We start from the raw sequence: 17,116 nt of genomic DNA on the forward strand, positions 1-17,116 counted from the left end.
AAAAAAAAACTAAGCTTATTCTTAAGGGGATGTATGGCAACAATCCTTTTACCCTGGCTGCTTTGTTTTTTCCCATTAGGATCTACTTGGCCTTCATGTTTGTCTCTGCTGTTTCCCTTTCTTTCTCAGGAATGCTCATGCAACCTCATCAAATTTCCTCCTTTTTAAAAAGGAATTTGAGAAGCAGGTAACTTAAAATAAGGGTTCCCTCGTTTCATATATGTATATGTATATAATCTGACCTTAGTGTTTATAAATTAAGGATGCAACAAACAGCTTTAAGATATTAGGAACATACACTAGAAGATGTTTTGTTATCATCTGAGCCTCCTGTTCATCAACCTCCTACATGTGCATCAATAAAGAACATTCATGGAGTTCCTGTCGTGGCGCAGTGGAAACGAATCCGACTAGGAACCATGAGGTTGCCGGTTCCATCCCTGGCCTCGCTCAGTGGGTTAAGGATCTGGCATTGCCGTGAGCTGTGGTGTAGGTCGCAGACACGGTTTGGATCTGGCATTGCTGTGGCTCTGGCCTAGGCCAGCAGCAACAGCTCCAACTGGACCCCTAGCCTGGGAACCTCCATATGCCGTGGGTGAGGCCCTAAAAGGACAATAGACAAAAAAATAAATAAATAAATTAAAAAAAATAAAAAACATTCAAAGTGAAGAATAGATAAATAGAGAAAAGCTTTCCCAAAATCAAGTTAAGGGAACACCCAATAGATATACTCAAGTTGTTTGGTTTGGAGGAAAAAATAAAGTGTTTTAATGACTCATTTTTTCTCCATTTTATAGCCTATCCACCCTACTCTTTTCAATTATAATTAATGATATAAATGTATTATGCAAATTCAGATATCCAACAGACATCACTTGGAAGGTGTGGGATATTAATAGCTCTCAATGCTCATTAATATCAAGTATACCAATTCTTTTCAACAGAAAATATATGTCTATCATTGCACATGGACTTGTTTCAACTACATGCCTTAACTGAAACTGACGTATGTTCGAATATATGTCAGTATTAGTTTCTTTTTAAACATGCCTGCATAACAGTGACTGTAGTTCCCCCCAAAAGCTCCAGGACAAATACTTATTTGAGAAAGAGTGATTATATGTAAGAAATTATGATAGAACTGTATTTAAACAGTCAGTATAAATATATAGGCACAAAACACAAAATCACAAAAAGCATCCTGTTGTTAAATTTGGACATTCCTGCCTCCAGCAGCAAGCTAAATATGGAAAAGTAGATTTTGTTTTTTCAACTAACAGATACTTAATGGCAATATCAAGCAATTAAGAAAATAATACAATTTTGAAAATTTTAGCAAGGAAGAATTCATGTGTGTCATAATAAAAAAGCACATGTGTATAGTAACATATACTTACTTAAGAGTCTGTATTTAAAAATCTTTTAAAATACAGCCGTAGGAGTTCCCGTCACGGCACAGCAGAAATGAATGTGACTAATATCCATGAGGATGCGGGTTTGATCCTTGGTTCCGCTCAGTGGGTCAGGGATCTGGCATTGCTGTGAGCTATGGTGTAGGTCACAGACGAGGCTCGGATCCTGTGTTGCTGTGGCTGTGGCATGTAAGCAGGCAGCTGTAGCTCTGATTTCAACCCTAGCCTGGGAACCTCCATATGCCACTGGCGTGGCCCCCAAAAGATAAATAAATAAGTAAATAAAATATAGCTGTATGTCCTAAATATAACCAAGATTATTACTTTAAAAATATGATAAACAAGAACATTTAACATGAATATATTTCAAGGCATGAAAAATTAAATTTTCAAAATAATTTGAGATAGATAAAATATGTGTTAATAATAACATCCAGCAAAACTGTCCATGGTTTTCCTTCTAAGAACTTCTTTAGTGGTGCCCTCTCCCTCTCTCTCTTGCTCTGTCTCTGGCTTTCTCTCTCCCTCTCCACAGCCCCTCCCCAGCCTACCTGTGCCTATGCTTTGCCCACACCTGTCTTCTCGCTCTGTCTTTAAATAAACACCTATTTGCCTCACAAAAAAAGGACTTTATATTTGAAAAAAATTCTCACTATTATCAAAGTAATTTCTTCGTTAATATATTGCACATCTTAGACAATTATGCATTTACACGTTTAATCTTTAAACATCATATTTATGCCTAGTGTATAGGGCTTTTTCATTTTTTACTTTTGGCCACACCCACAACACGTGGAAGTTCCAAGGTCAGGGATCAAACCTGCACCACAGCAGCAAGCTGGGCCACTGCAATGACAATGTTGGATACCCACTGCCCCATAAGAAAACTCCTATAATGTAGATTTAAAATGAATTCAATCTTGGAGTTCCCATTGTGGCGCAGCAAAAATGAATCTGATTAGGAACCATGAAGTTGCAGGAGGATGGATCCCAGGCCTTGCTCAGTGGGTTAAGGATCTGGCATTGCCGTGAGCTGTGGTGTAGGTTGTAGACGCAGCTTGGACCTCAAGTTTCTGTGGCAGTGGTGTAGGCCAGCAGCTGTAGTTCCAATTGGACTCCTAGTCTGGGAACCTCCACATGCTGTGAGTGCAGCCCTAAAAAAGCAAAAATAAATAAATAAATAAATTCAATCAATAATGTATAATATGTGTATAATATACAAATATCTATATATTTGCATATGTAATCCAAGTATAACCTGTATTGAATTTTGTAATCACGCAATCCACTAGCATTCTGAAATCAGGAAAACAAAACAAAATCCTGACTTTTGATCTGGAACAACTAAGCACAATCTACAGATTTAATATCTGTTAGAAAAATCACATGAACTTGAGAAAATCATTTAACCTCTTCAAATTTGACTCCCCTTATTTGGAAAATAAATGTAATTAAGCTTATCTATCTCTCACTTTTAGTTAATTATTGTCAGAATATTTCAGAAAAACATGCAGGCATAACAGTACAGCAAAATGTTTCCTTTCATCAATAAACACCGATGTTGCGCTATTTGCAGTTGTCAGATATACTTTGATGCCTCTTGTTGCTTCTTTGAGAAACAATTATTAACCTCAGTTTTTCTACACCCTGGAATATAGTGCAGTAATTACAACGGTTCTTACACGTTTTTCTTAGAAACAAAAAACAGAGACAAAAGAGACCCCCCAAAACCCCACCCTCTATACCTATTTTTATTTCACTTTCGATGTAATAAAATAAATACAAAACATTGTAATAGTTAAATGGACAAAGTACATAGTAGATATTGTTGGATATTATGAATATATTTCACCATAAACATAAAATTATTAACCTATCAACATGTTCACTGATGTCTATTCAGCCCAAGTTCAATGAAAAAAAATAAATAGGTTTCTGATGGAGCAGTCTGAAATGTCTTATTAGTGTTAAAGAACAGTCATAAACATGGTAGCTTTTCAGGTTAGGTGGCTTTTTTGGTCTGTATTGACAGTTTCTGCTGTATTGCTTTTGAGGAAAAAAAGTACCTTAATCCTCTTGCTAACACAATTTTTTTATTTGCATCCCAGGCAAAATATCTTTAATTGAATTCTTTCTTCTTCTGCAAGATGATATTGACCATTCAAGCTGATAAAAATCTTTACCAGAGGAGAGTTTATTGCAGGTAATGGAATTTCTTACATTATCTATTTTTAAGGGTTTCAAATATAAAATAAGGCAATAAATAGAAAGAGATAAGAACAGAATAAAAGAATAAACCATTAGAGAAACAGAAACGTTTTCATATCTTGAATCGTAAAAGGATGTTTTAAGGGCAAAGTCAACAAGGACACATACAATGTTTTCAAGTGAATAAATATATTAATCATTTTATTTTAATACTATGGTTTAAACCGGATATTTGATCATGCATATTATATGTCACATAATGGCTCAAATAACTTAAGACATTTTTATAACGTATTTCTGAATGCCACTACCATTAACCATGAATATTTCACTGCCTGTTTATAAAGTATAGAAAATTCAGTAAAACCTGCTTTCCTCTCCTTAGCTCAATGGCTCCTCTGCTGTCTTGCACTGCAACACTGAGACACTCTCTGGGTTCTGTCACTTAGCCTTGCAATAAACTACAACATTTAAGAGTGTCCTGCTGCCACCCTGCCATTTGGTAATTAAAGTGAGATATTATTGAAAGGTAATAAACAAGGACACACAGAAATCAGGCACCAATGCCAAGTCCAGGAGACAGGCTTTTCTTTATGACACATTCAACAAACTCCCCTCAATATGAGGTCAACAGCCAATAAACTTTAATCGCTTCTGAGAGATATGAATAAGTTTTTGACTTTCTACAGTTAGAATAAGACTTCATTATTTCTATCATTTGAAGACACACTGCTTTTATCTTTTGCTCTCAGTGCGAGGGAAAAAGAGAGGTAATCTAGTACTTCCATAAGAACTGTAGCCCTAGGATGACGGAAATTAGAATTGTTGTCAAACTTACCTAAGGTACACAGACTATATATGGTGAGATTAAATGAAGATTATAACCAGAGAGACAAATGACATGGATGAGAAGGTCGAACAGAAAATATGTACTGCCAAGTGGAATATTACATCTTAGAATAGCTGCATATGGAGGTAATTTTAAAATAAAAGACTGGTTTCCTTTTAAAAATACAACAAGGTAGGAGTATGTTAGTTGAGACTATCATCAATATTTTATGCAGTTCTGTACAAATTTTAGAAGTGTGAAATATTTGAAATGGAAACATTTCTGTATTACATATTCTGAGAAATAGCTAACATATGAAATAATGGAAAATTTAACTGATTTAATATTTAGCATGTCACAGATTTGTGATACATTCCTTATCAAACAATGATTTAACCTAGGTTGAAATGTGTACTGGTTTAAATAAAACTTCAGTGCATGTAGGATTCCACAGGGCCTTGAAAAGAAGAAAACAAAAATAAATAAATGAATGACATCAAATTAATAAAATGAAATGAAAATTTACCTTACATGAAGATTTAAAATGGTTAAACACAAATTTAAAAAAATAGATCAACATAAATCTACTTATGATTTTCTAAGTAATAATTGCTACTAGAACTTATTAAAATATTCACATTAGTAATGTTTAGAGGTTCCCAATTTCCATTTAAATACAAACACAAGGTAAAAGAAGGAAGATCAACTAGCAAGATTTTAGTCCCTTAGTTTTGTAAATAAAGAAGTAACAATATTATTCAACTCTATGCATTCCTCTTTTCCAGAAAACCAAATGATTAAGTCCACTGGCTCTCCTGATATTTTGTAAATCACCCTACACACACAGCGCCAACAGAATTTTAATTCCGCAGCATTTATTACTATATTTAAATCTCTATATGTTATTTCAGGTTTAAGTGAAAGTAAATTAAAACTGTTTCAACATATTTCACCTTAAAAAAAGGAACTCCATTGTGCACATAATGTGTATAAAAAGAAACATAGGATCCATGAAGTGTAGAACATGGCAGCTGCTCCCAAGTAATGTAGTACTCAGTTGGAGAGAAATAAATGAATATAAAAAAGCTGAGCTATACTAAACAGCAATTAAGTTCTATGTCAATACACGGGAGATATGCACATGAATGCATAGAAATGGTGAGAGTATATAGTCCTGACAACTACAAGGTAGGTTGCACGGGACTGACAACTGCTGCAACTGTTCTGCAGAAAGAGAGATCACTCCCAGTTTGGGTGGTCAAATCAAGGATATGGGATTGGAGCTGGGCCTAAAAAGAGAGATATATTATAGGGGAGGTTATTCTAAAGAAAACAGTTAAAAGCAAAACAAACCAGAAAACTAAACAACGGTGGAGACAAGAAATAGTAATTTGTATTGGAACAGTTTAACTGGAATACCAGGCTCTTGTTTGGGAACAGTTAGAGCTCAAATTGCAGAAGTAGGGAAGGGTGTAATGTTAGCAGCTAGGGATGCTGCTTTGAGGAATGTAGATTTTTATCCTTTAAGCCCTGGGGAGCCATTCACAGAGAGTTTTAAAGTAGAAATACAACAGTGTAAGCAGCATGTTTGTGTTTATTTCTTTTACAGATTTACCTGTGGTGCATATGTAATTAGAATGTGTAGAGCCTTTGGGTAGAAAGACAAGACCAAAACAAAAGTGACGCAGTCTTAGAGCAGCAAGCAGTACTGGAAGGTACTTTATAGTCTGATTTCTCCTGTCAAGATGTCTGCTCAAGTTTTGTGAGCAGCTGACCTGGCACTCAGATTACAGCTCAAAGGCAACATTCTCAGTTCCTCCCTGTTGAGTCTTTTTTAGGCACAAGGCCTTCTCCTCTTCTGACTCATCTCTTAATCTCATTTTTCTGCTTATTTACACCACGGGCCTATCACTGTGTGAAATTCTTTTGTCAATTTCTTATTTTCTAATTTATTTAATGTCCTCATCCACTAGAATGAGTTTTACAAAGAAAACTTGTCTATGTCTCAATTCACTGATACCATCTCAGTGATTGGGATACCTGTATTTTTAACTTATATTTTTAAAATGACTGAATAAATGAAAAAGGGTATAAGATCTTATAATGAAAGGAAACTCAAGGTTATAATTATAGGTATATATTGTACACAGAAGCAGATATCTATTTGCAAACCAAATATTCTTTCAAAAAAAAAAAGTCTTCAGAATCATTAAGACTAATAAGCATTTAAAATACACTTAGTGTTTGGTACCTGTTCCCCAAATGCAACCTGAATGAATGTAAATAGACAGAGGAAATATATTTTATAAATTAAAAAAGAATTCAGCATTCCAGTATATATTATGATTCCTAACATACATATTTTTAATAAAGCTCTAACCCAGCTCTAGCTTTTAGTATTAAAAAATGTTAGTAAAACGATAGGAAAATATAAAAGATTATGTTCAGAGACACAAATGTCACTAAAGTATATGATTTCAGTTTATCTCTTCCATAAAATCTGTAATATTAGAATTTTTGTCACATAGCACAACAAAAAGCCCCAATACTTCTCTGCCCTTTTTAGCTAGGAGAACACGGTGGGGGTCGGGTGGGGGTAGACTACAAGGAAATACGAAAGCTCAGTTTATGAGAATAAGTTGTTCCCCTTAATTAGTCTGTAGGGGCAACAATAACTTGAAAGATAGGATACTTTTCATGATTAACCATCTGAGGATATTAGAAGTGCTTCACACCCTCATCGGTCCACTTATTAATGTAGCCTAGATACTACCCTACGTCAGGACATCGATATTTCCTCTTTTCTTCCCCCTCAGCTTTACAGCCCCCCATTTTGTGAGCAAGCCATTATCCAACAGCCTCCTATTGGTGGACATTTTCGTCTTATTTTCTTTAGCTCTTACGAATAATGCCCATTAAGGAAAACTTTATAGAAATACTATTTGGTATATATGACTGCGTATGTTCTGGCTAGATTTCTGGAGGTAACGTTGCTGGATGGAAAGTAAAACCATGCACAGTTCTGTTGGATCTTTCAAAACGCCTCTCCATATGGAATTGTTAACATGACTGCTATTCTTTAAAAGGAAAATACTTAAGAAATGTAAAAAATGCTTAAAACGGTCATGTGATTGAATATTTGGTCAAATGATGAAAAAAATATTATAGTACAATATCTATTTGAAATGCCAAAAATCCATGTATGTTTTTGTACATATATTACATGTATATCCATATATTCATAGATATAGATTCAGTGTTTGTATATTTAATATAATAAAAAATCAAAATGGAGAAAAACTTAAAAGAATAGAAAATACACTCGCATCAATTTTTATATATTTTTATAATTTACATAGTTTCCTTTTGGATTAACATTTCTTACAGCCCAACAGTGGGTCATTACTGATGCTCAAAGTTAGTTGTTTTAGACTAAATTGGAGTTTGTAGCTCTTTACTATAAATTAAAAAAGACTTTTAAGTAGCATTTTGGAGTGATATTGTTTCTCATAGTCCTAAAATTTGAAAAACACTCTATACCTAATTCCAGCTTTTTCTTAGACTAAGAAAATGAACAATTCATCAGTTTTTCAGGTTTTTGCTTTTCCAATGCAAGTAAATGAAAATTGAACCTGCTTAGAGTATTCTTCCTTTTGAAAATTACTCTATGTTAGACTAACCCTTACACAAACTTTCCTCTGATTTGATGGATTAAATCCAAACCTGTAAATCTATTCGTAAGCACAAAACTCATAAAACAGTGACAAATCTGAAATAATTCTGATAAGTAAAGAACTATGACTCTTAAGTACTCTGAATTGCAAATCACCCTCTTTGTGCTATAAATTTTCTCTATAGTAATTCAGCTTTATAAATTTAAAATTCTAATTACCATTTTAACAATGTGGCATCACATAAGAGTATAATTTCCTGATATTCTTATTTCATAGACCATGAGGTGAATGTTACATGTGGCTCTCTTTTTAGGAAACTTTCTGTAACACATTATTCTGAAAACTCCAATTCCTTTGCTTATTTGGTATGAAGCCAAACATTTATTCTAGTTTCCTTTTTTTATTTAGCTCGCCAATGTTATTTGCTATTAACATACTTTACAGCTTCATTTTAAAACACTAATATTTCCTGTTTTCTTCCCTAAAATTACTACTTTTCCTGCCAGAAGATACAAGATAGTGAAAGTGAGCAAAATTTGACATCCCCAATATATCTCTATGACATAAAAATTACAGTGAACCTAATTATTTTTAAGAAACTGCAGATACAGAAGGAGCTCTGAAAACTGAGTATACCCTTTCATAAGATACATTCACATTTATAAGGGAACTCTATTTATAGGAGTATCTCCTCCTCTGTACCAAGAAGAGGAGGATGAGAGAATGAATCTCTGGAAACTCGTTTCAATGAATGGAGAAGGTACTGACTTAAATCTTCCTAACAGCTTTGTTTGTGGCGCTTTTCCCAGTGAGCCTCCACCACGGGCCTCCCCACTACTCAACCCTGCTCTTTGTTCTCCAGGTGGAGATGGTATTTCAGGTGTTGGCTTGGCCATTCCAGGGAGTTAACTCAATTTCCCTGGGAATCTTACACGTATATGGGAGATACACATATTACTAAATTTTTGTTTTCCTCCTGTCAATGTCTTTTATTACAGTGGAAACTCAGTAAAAAAAAAAAAAAAAAAAAGATAGAGGGAAAATTATTTTTCCCTCCCTATAGTTTGGCAACCACAATGGGGCCCACTGAGGCACCGCATTTTCTCTGGAGCTTACAGATGGGATTCTGGAAAACTGGTAGAAACTGGCCAAGGGTAATAATTCTACCAAAGGCAGCTCTCCTAGATATGTCTCTCTACAGTGCCTGGTTGAGAGGGAGGTAAACACTTCTTGTCCCTTCCTTTCCAAATTTAGATTAGTGGAAAAAATACCTGTGTGAATTAGTTTCTTAATTATAACAACTTTGGCAAAGATGTTTGTTATGAGTACTCTTGTGTTACCTTGATGTTCTTTTCTCCCAGAAAGACAGTAATTGTTTGCATTTGTCCCTGTCTTTTTTGTCATTTGTAATAAGGAGGAGAAACAGACTAAATGAGGTTTTCCTTCCGTTTCATTCTATGTCTTAAGAGCTTGCCTTTGTGACCAGTGAGAATATTTTCTCTGGTATCCACCAGTCAGAAGACACAACACAGTCAGCATGCATTTAGTTGGTAAGCCTTAATAGCAGCATTCTCATTGTTCAACCATACTAGCTATCAGGACAGTTTGTTATATACAAAGGTATGTAAGCACCTTTGATGTCTCAAATTTCATTTTCTCTTTAGAGCTGGGAACCCCATTCTGGTAGTATATCTGTCTGGTGTCATAGATTAGCAGGTCTGTAACTAAACGTATAATGTTCTCATGGGAAACAGAGACACCATTTTCACTAGACCATCCTTACCTCCTATGCCAATGAGGGTCTTCGCATTCTTAGGCTAACTTAGGGAGCAAACTTTCTTGATCTTGTGAGGGATGCATCTCTTGCATACTTCCTTCAATGCCTCTTGCTTCTATGGTTAGGCCATGAAAGCTGTATTGGTTTGAGTTGCTACTGAAATTAACATAAGACCCTACTTGTAAATGGCCAGATGACGAATCTTTTGAATCAGAAAAAGCTCTCTCTTTCAAAAAAAATTTAGATAGTTCTGATTCTAAACAATTGCCTTTTTTGGTACTTATGGCAAGACCAAATGGAAAAGAGAACACTAAGAATTAAAACGGCTTGTCTTATGGAATCCTTTAATAAGATAAATTACAAAGCCTTATTTACCATGACTTTCAGAAGATACTATCAAATTCAGACAGCAGTTAAAAAGATCAGTGAACACCTACAGTCACATTCACAGGGATCCTGACTGGTGGCTAAAGGGTGTTATTTACAACCTTGATTGTACTGTACTTATCAGATAAGTCCACTGGCCTCTTGGGAAAATGCCCCTCACAGAAGAAATGGATGATCAGAATTTCTCCCAGGCCCTCCTAAAAATGCTCAGGAAATGGATCAGCTAGAGGCTGATGTTCAGATGGTGACTGAAACAAGAAGAGAGGTTTTTTTTGCCCTTTAAGTTTAATTAGTCTAAGGTTGAATTGTACATTTTGAAAAAAAAGAAGAGCATTGGAAGGCCTTTGTTGAATGCTGTACACAGATTTTACAAAGGCGTATAGCATTAAACACTGAAGTTCTAGAATATAGAAAATTTTTTTTTTTTTTTTTTTTTGCTTTTTAGGGCCACATCCATGGCAGATGGAAGTTCCCAGGCTAGGGGTCAAATTGAGCTACAGTGGCCGGCCTATGCCACAGCCACAAAAACTTGGGATCTGAGCCCATTTGCAACCTAGAGCACAACTCAGGGCAATGTTGGATTCCTGACCTACTGAGTGAGGCCAGGGATAGAACCTGCATCCTCATGAATACCAGTTGGATTGTTTCTGCTGCACCACAACAGGAACACCCAAGGATATAGAAACCTTCATTTCCATCTTAGCTGGAAATTGTCTGCCTGATATAAAGAAAATTGAAAATAATATAATTGATAAGCAGGTCAGTCCCTTGATAGCATTCAGGCTACAACCAAATTCTCTGAGGAATTAGAAAAAAATTGTTTTTCAAATCTTTGCAAAACCAGAATTGTAGCCCTAGAAACAATCTATCCTTTTTTATTAGAAATCCCCTATTCATGTCCTTGCAAAAGAATAAGGACATTGGAAACAGTACTATTCTGTGCTTTAAAAATGAGGAAAATTTAAATAATAATTATTTAAATAATTATTCCAGACCTTCAATAATAGGCAAATATAGCTCCAAACTCCATTTTGGAGAAAATTTAGATAATTTCTCTGTGCCTTTGAGATGTAAATTTTCTACTACATCTTGAAAATTTTCTACCCCATCTTCTCTAGGACCCAAGAACCAATATTTGAAATGTAAAATTTAGGGAGATGTTTCTCATCAGAGAGGAAAAAAGCAATTATCTGGAAAATGAAGCTCTGCAAACTGAATGCGAATAATTTGATATAACCTTCAGAGAAATCATGGCAAAGGCTCATGTATAGACAACTTTCCATGCTTATCAATATGTGGTCCACTCAGAATGTTTTACCTGAACATCTGATAACATCAGAGACATTCACACAGCAAAAGACTCTGAGCCTAACATCTAGGAATCTTGATTGGCTCTTCCTTGAATTCACAAACTGTTACAGATTGTTCTAATTATTAACCTTTTTATCCCCTCCTTTCTTACTTCTTTCATTTGCTCCTCCCTCTTTCTTTTTAGTAGAAATGCCTCTACTAATTACCTAATTGCTAGCATTATGCACCCTAATATACACAGCCTATACACAGCCTCCTGAAATGAGACTCAACTGTTTAACTGGACTGACCTATTCCCAAGACTAAGACACTGGTTTGATGAAAGAATGGACCAAATTATCAACTCAGCTTCTGGATCATGGAACTTCTTGGGGAAGTTTTAAAGACAGGATTGACTAGAGCAGAATTTGACACTCTAAAATTGTTTCTTTGACATAAGGATCATCTTAAGATGATTCTTTTTAAGAAACTGCAGACAGGAGAAGTTCTGAAAACTGAGTAGATATTTATAAGGGAAGTCTCTATTTGTGAGGGTGTCTTCCTTTCTGTATCCAGGAGGATGACTAGATCTCTGGAAACTTATCAGTTGAGAAGGCACCAACTTAAATATGCTTATCAACCATACCCTTGTTTACTCTGATTTTCCTAGTAAGTTCCCATTACTGGCCTCTCCGATCCACGACATCTTTCTTTTGACTTTAACTAGAGATGGTGTTTAAGATAATAGTTTGGGACATTTGGGAGAGTTAACTCAGTTATACTGTCCACCTCCCATCTATACTGGATATATACATGTCACTAAACATGTTTTTGTGTTTCTCTTGTTACTCTGTTTTATAACAGGGTCTCAGACAAGAACCTAGAAGGGTAGAGGGAAAATTATTTTTCTTCCTTTACACGAGTATTCTCAAGTCCACAGTGTGAGTTAAGTAGCTAAGGAACTTTTTGATAGAGAAAGATGAGTTTGCATGATTTTGATAGATTTTATCCTTTTTTGTGCTACTAAAATCAAGTTGCAAGTAAGAGGACTGTTTGAAAACAGCAGATATCACAAGAAAACTAAAGGGAAAAAAGTGAAGAAATGAAGGAATTTAATTAAGTAAGTCTGATGGCCTGATTTCAAAAGAGGTTCAACCACAACAAACTAGAAAATAGAACAAAAAATATACTATCCCAAAATATGCATCATTGGCAAATGGGTTATCTTTAGCTGTTAATTTTTAAGAAAAAAGGGGGAGAAGCTCTAAAAAAAAAAAACCCACAACTGTGAGCATACCCTTTGTAAGAAGAATTTACATTTTTAAGGGAAAAACCCATTTATAAGAGCGTCTCTGTGCACCAGAAAGAAGATGACAAAATTTCTAGAAACTTCTATCAATGAAATTAAATCAGTTTACATGTGCATTAACACCCATACCTTTGCTGACTGTGTTTTCCCTGGTAAACTTCCATGTCTGCTCTCCCCACACCCATCTTCTTTTGCCTTCAGGTGGAAGAGGTATTTAAGGTGGTAGTTTGGGCCATTTCAAGGAATTATTGTTTTCCTGGGTATCTCCAATTATACTTGTTACTAAACTTTTTTGTTTGTTCTCTCAAGTTACTCTCTTATTATTGGAGGTGGGGAGGGGAGCCTCAGAAAAGAGGAGTAGAGGGAAAGTTATTTTTCCTCCCCTACATAATTTAAACTACATAAAATATTTGTGGGTATGCTCTTTTGTTTTATGTTAATGAATATTTTTATAAGACTAAGAGTTTTTCATAGTTAACACGCAGTCTTGCTACTTTCCCCATAAGAATTTCAACCAGAAATTCACGTAACAAAAGGATTATCATCTAACTAATACCAATTCTATGTGGTCAGAGCTGAATTAAAGACCTGGAGATATTCCAGAAATTATCTAGCTCCTAGTTAAAGATTCATTCAGTTTTAAAAATATTGAAAAGAATCATTCAGTGCAATACTGTTAAGGACAACTGCATGCTGTCACTCATGTTTTAAAATCACTGGCTATCTATGTGAATTTGCATTTAATGCATCTTCTAAAAGACAGAAAGTCGTAGTTGCAAGATGTTAGCTGTAACAAAGCTATATAGCCTAAAAATGTAAGGTAGCAATATGAATGTCTACATGATTTTTGTCAATAAAGTAAAATAATGCATACTGATTTGTTACAGATTTTTAAGATTATAAAAACAATAGTCTTTTAATCTATTCATTTAATTTTTACCAAGTAATTACTGAGTGCTTTGTTTGTTTACCTCTAGTGGCACAAATCTAATAAATGAGGCGTGCTAATATACAATGAAGTCTAATTATACTTTTTAAAATTATCATTCAACTCTGCCTGGACTAAAGAGAGAGAAGGTAGAGAGAGAGAGAGAGAAACAGAGAGAAAGAGAGAGAAAGAGAGAGAGAGAGAGAAAGCAAGCAAGCAAATATAGTTGACATAGTGTAGCTGACTTGACCCAGCTTTCTTCTCTGTGCTATGCTAAACAAATACGATTAAGAGGCTGAGTAAGCTGTTCCCTCAGGTGGTCTGTGTCCCCCTGTGTGAGCCCCTTGGTGCACTGGGTCTGATTCTAGGGCTTAACGGTCAAGAATGATTTTGTTTTTCTGTTATTGTTTTTCATACTGTAAGACCTTTAAATGAAGCCAGCTATTCTTACCTAGGGCTTCAGCAAAGATAAATCAATCTGTTCTTACTGACTGAGGGTCTTTGAGGGTTTTTCAAGGAGCACATCACAAAAGCATTTCTGACAAAAGGTGATTTCAGACCTGCTAAAACGACTGTATTTAAAATTTCTGATCATAGTCCTGGATCCCACCCCCATATTCACAATTATCTCTTTCCTATGCCTTTTTTTTTTTTTTTTCCCCTGCTTTGCTTTTTAGGGCCTTACTTGTGGCATATGGAGATTCCCAGGCTAGGGGTCTAATCAGAGCTGCAGCTGCCGGCCTACACCACAGCCACAGCAACATCAGATCTGAGCCACATCTGTGACCTACACCACAGCTCACAGCAACGCCAGATCCTTAACCCACTGAGCAAGGCCAAGGATCAAACCCACCACCTCATGGTTCCTAGTTGGATTTGTTTCTGCTGTGCAACAACAGGAACTCCTGTGCTTTTTTTTTTTTTTTTTTTACATTGCACTTAGAAACTTCTAAAATACCATATACTTATTTATTGTATCTATTGTTTATTTTAAGTATGCTCTCAAAAACACAAGCTCCATGGGGTAATAATTATTTTTTGTTTAAAAGGTGTATCCCAGGTACCTAGAACATGGCCTAGCTTCCAAGGGGCACTTAGTAATAATATTTGTTGAATGAATACACATGTGGATTTTCAAAAATGATGTTCTTAAAAATGGATAAGCTGTGATTCCCCCATCAAATATTAGCAAGCATCTGAGCAGAACCTTGTTAACAGTGTTTTTAATAAGTGTTCCTGTCTGAATTTGTTATCCTTATTGAAATGTGAAATATTGTAGTTCAAAAGAAAGAAACTGAATGATCTATTCCAGATTAAGCCTGATTTTTCTTTCTTTCTTTTTTTTTTTTTTTTTTCCCTCCATGCCATGTGGAAGAGTTCTCAGGTTAGGGGTTGAACTGGAGCTACAACTGCCGGCCTATACCACAGCCACAGCAATTCGGGATCCAAACCACTACTCAGAGCAACTCTAGATCCCTTAACCACTAAGCAAGGCCAGGGATCGAACCTGCATCCTCATGGATACTAGCCGGATTCATTTCTGCTATGCCACAGTGAGAACTCCAGCCTGATTTTTTTTTAATTTGTAAAAATAAACATAAATACCTGAGATAAGTAAATGTAAAAACAGAAGCATGTTGGGGGAAGGCACTCATCTACTAAATGCTGGGGACACACTGACCTAAGATCAGGAGAAGCACTGAATTAAAGAAGGATATAACAACTACATCCAAATAGATTTAACAAACTACAGTTTATTAGGAGCTGGATGCGAAAGCCTAATTGATAGTTATTCAATTCTTAAACTATGTATTAGCATAACACAAAATACTCTCCTGCTCAAATAGCTAATAAAACAGAGTAAAAACTTATCATTCTTATTCCTTATGTGATAAATTATTTTCATATTTTCTAGAACTCCCAGTACACTAATAACTATACCAGGATGGTCTCCAAAATTAAATCTAAGAAATGTAGCAGAGATTGAGTGTATACAGATAATTATTTTGAATTGCTTTAAATGTGAATTCATAATACACTGCCTATGTGGAAAGATACAGTGAAGAAAACTCCACCCTTTGGTAAATGTATTAAAATACTTAGGAAACACATAGTTGTGTTAAACATACATTTCCAAGCTGATTTATATTTCATTCATACATAATTTAGTCAATTTTAAAGAGCCAAATGAAAACCATTAATGATATTTATACTACCAGTTATTAATAATAATATTTGATGACCTATCTGGTAACTTGAAAACTCAAAGAAAATATGAACAAAACATTCCTAGTTTGATGCTAGTAAACACTAATAAATGATAATAAAAGGAAGAACTTCACAACGTTAGAGCCTTTTGCCTCTAAGAGCAATCTAGAAATCCTGTGACTATTCCGATTCAAGTTCAGGCATTAATTGAACAGAGGAAATTTAAGCTTAAGGTCAATCAGCCACGTTTAAAAAGATAATCCTTGGTAGAACCTCAAAAGGAAGATCAAAAAACTATCTGTAGAGGAGTTCCTGTCGTGGCGCAGTGGTTAACGAATCCGACTAGGAACCATGAGGTTGCGGGTTCAGTCCCTGCCCTTGCTTAGTGGGTTAACGATCCGGCGTTGCCCTGAGCTGTGGTGTAGGTCACAGACATGGCTCGGATCCCACGTTGCTGTGGCTCTGGCGTAGGCCGGTGGCTACAGCTCCGATTTGACCCCTAGCCTGGAAGCTTCCATATGCCGCGGGAGCGGCCCAAAGAAAGAGCAAAAAGACAAAAAAACAAACAAACAAAAAAACTATCTGTAGAGATGTCAAATTAATAAAAGTTCCTGACTTTTCTCACCATCATATTATAAAATTTTCACTGTATCATTTTGATTAATCATTCTCAATTATTTTGAGCAAAATGTTATCTGCAGTTAGTTCAAACTATAAAATGTTTACACGCAACATATGTGCCTTGTTGAAATATTTATGTAGTTGATGTAATCAAAAGAATCTTGTCTACCTCTTAATGTAATCTTATAATCAGAAACATTGCTACCTGACTGCATCTATTCATCTTCTATCATGTTTTAATAACACAAGTGACACCTAAGAAATTATTCTTTGATCTTTCAATAATCTAAGCCTGTGCAGACAGAGGAGGGTGAAAGAGGTTAAATTCGCATTGATTATTTAAGACACATTCATCATTTATTTAACCATCTCCCTCATCAGAAGAACTACTGTGTTTACGGGCCCTTGCTGAGACACTCTGAATTTATTTTAAATAATTCTTGCCGTGTGCATTAGAAATCAGAGCACATGGT

The 17,116-nt window shown here is 35.3% G+C and overlaps 1 protein-coding gene across 2 annotated transcripts in view; it reads right to left on the reverse strand.

Moving 5' to 3' along the window:
- The window catches only part of CCSER1 (coiled-coil serine rich protein 1), an 823,961-nt gene that overhangs the window by 146,675 nt on the left and 660,170 nt on the right, over positions 1-17,116 (reverse strand). Inside the window, exon 10 of one of the 2 annotated variants that reach the window (XM_047798062.1) lies at positions 3,737-4,906. The exons of the other annotated variant lie outside the window; for it this stretch is intronic. Coding sequence (XP_047654018.1) covers positions 4,847-4,906 — 60 coding nt within the window. The 3' untranslated portion in view covers positions 3,737-4,846. Of the gene's footprint in view, positions 1-3,736; positions 4,907-17,116 lie in introns of those variants that run through there. 2 annotated transcript variants of the gene reach the window in all.

Source organism: Phacochoerus africanus, chromosome 10, assembly GCF_016906955.1.
Source record: "Phacochoerus africanus isolate WHEZ1 chromosome 10, ROS_Pafr_v1, whole genome shotgun sequence".
Classification (NCBI taxonomy): domain Eukaryota; kingdom Metazoa; phylum Chordata; class Mammalia; order Artiodactyla; family Suidae; genus Phacochoerus; species Phacochoerus africanus.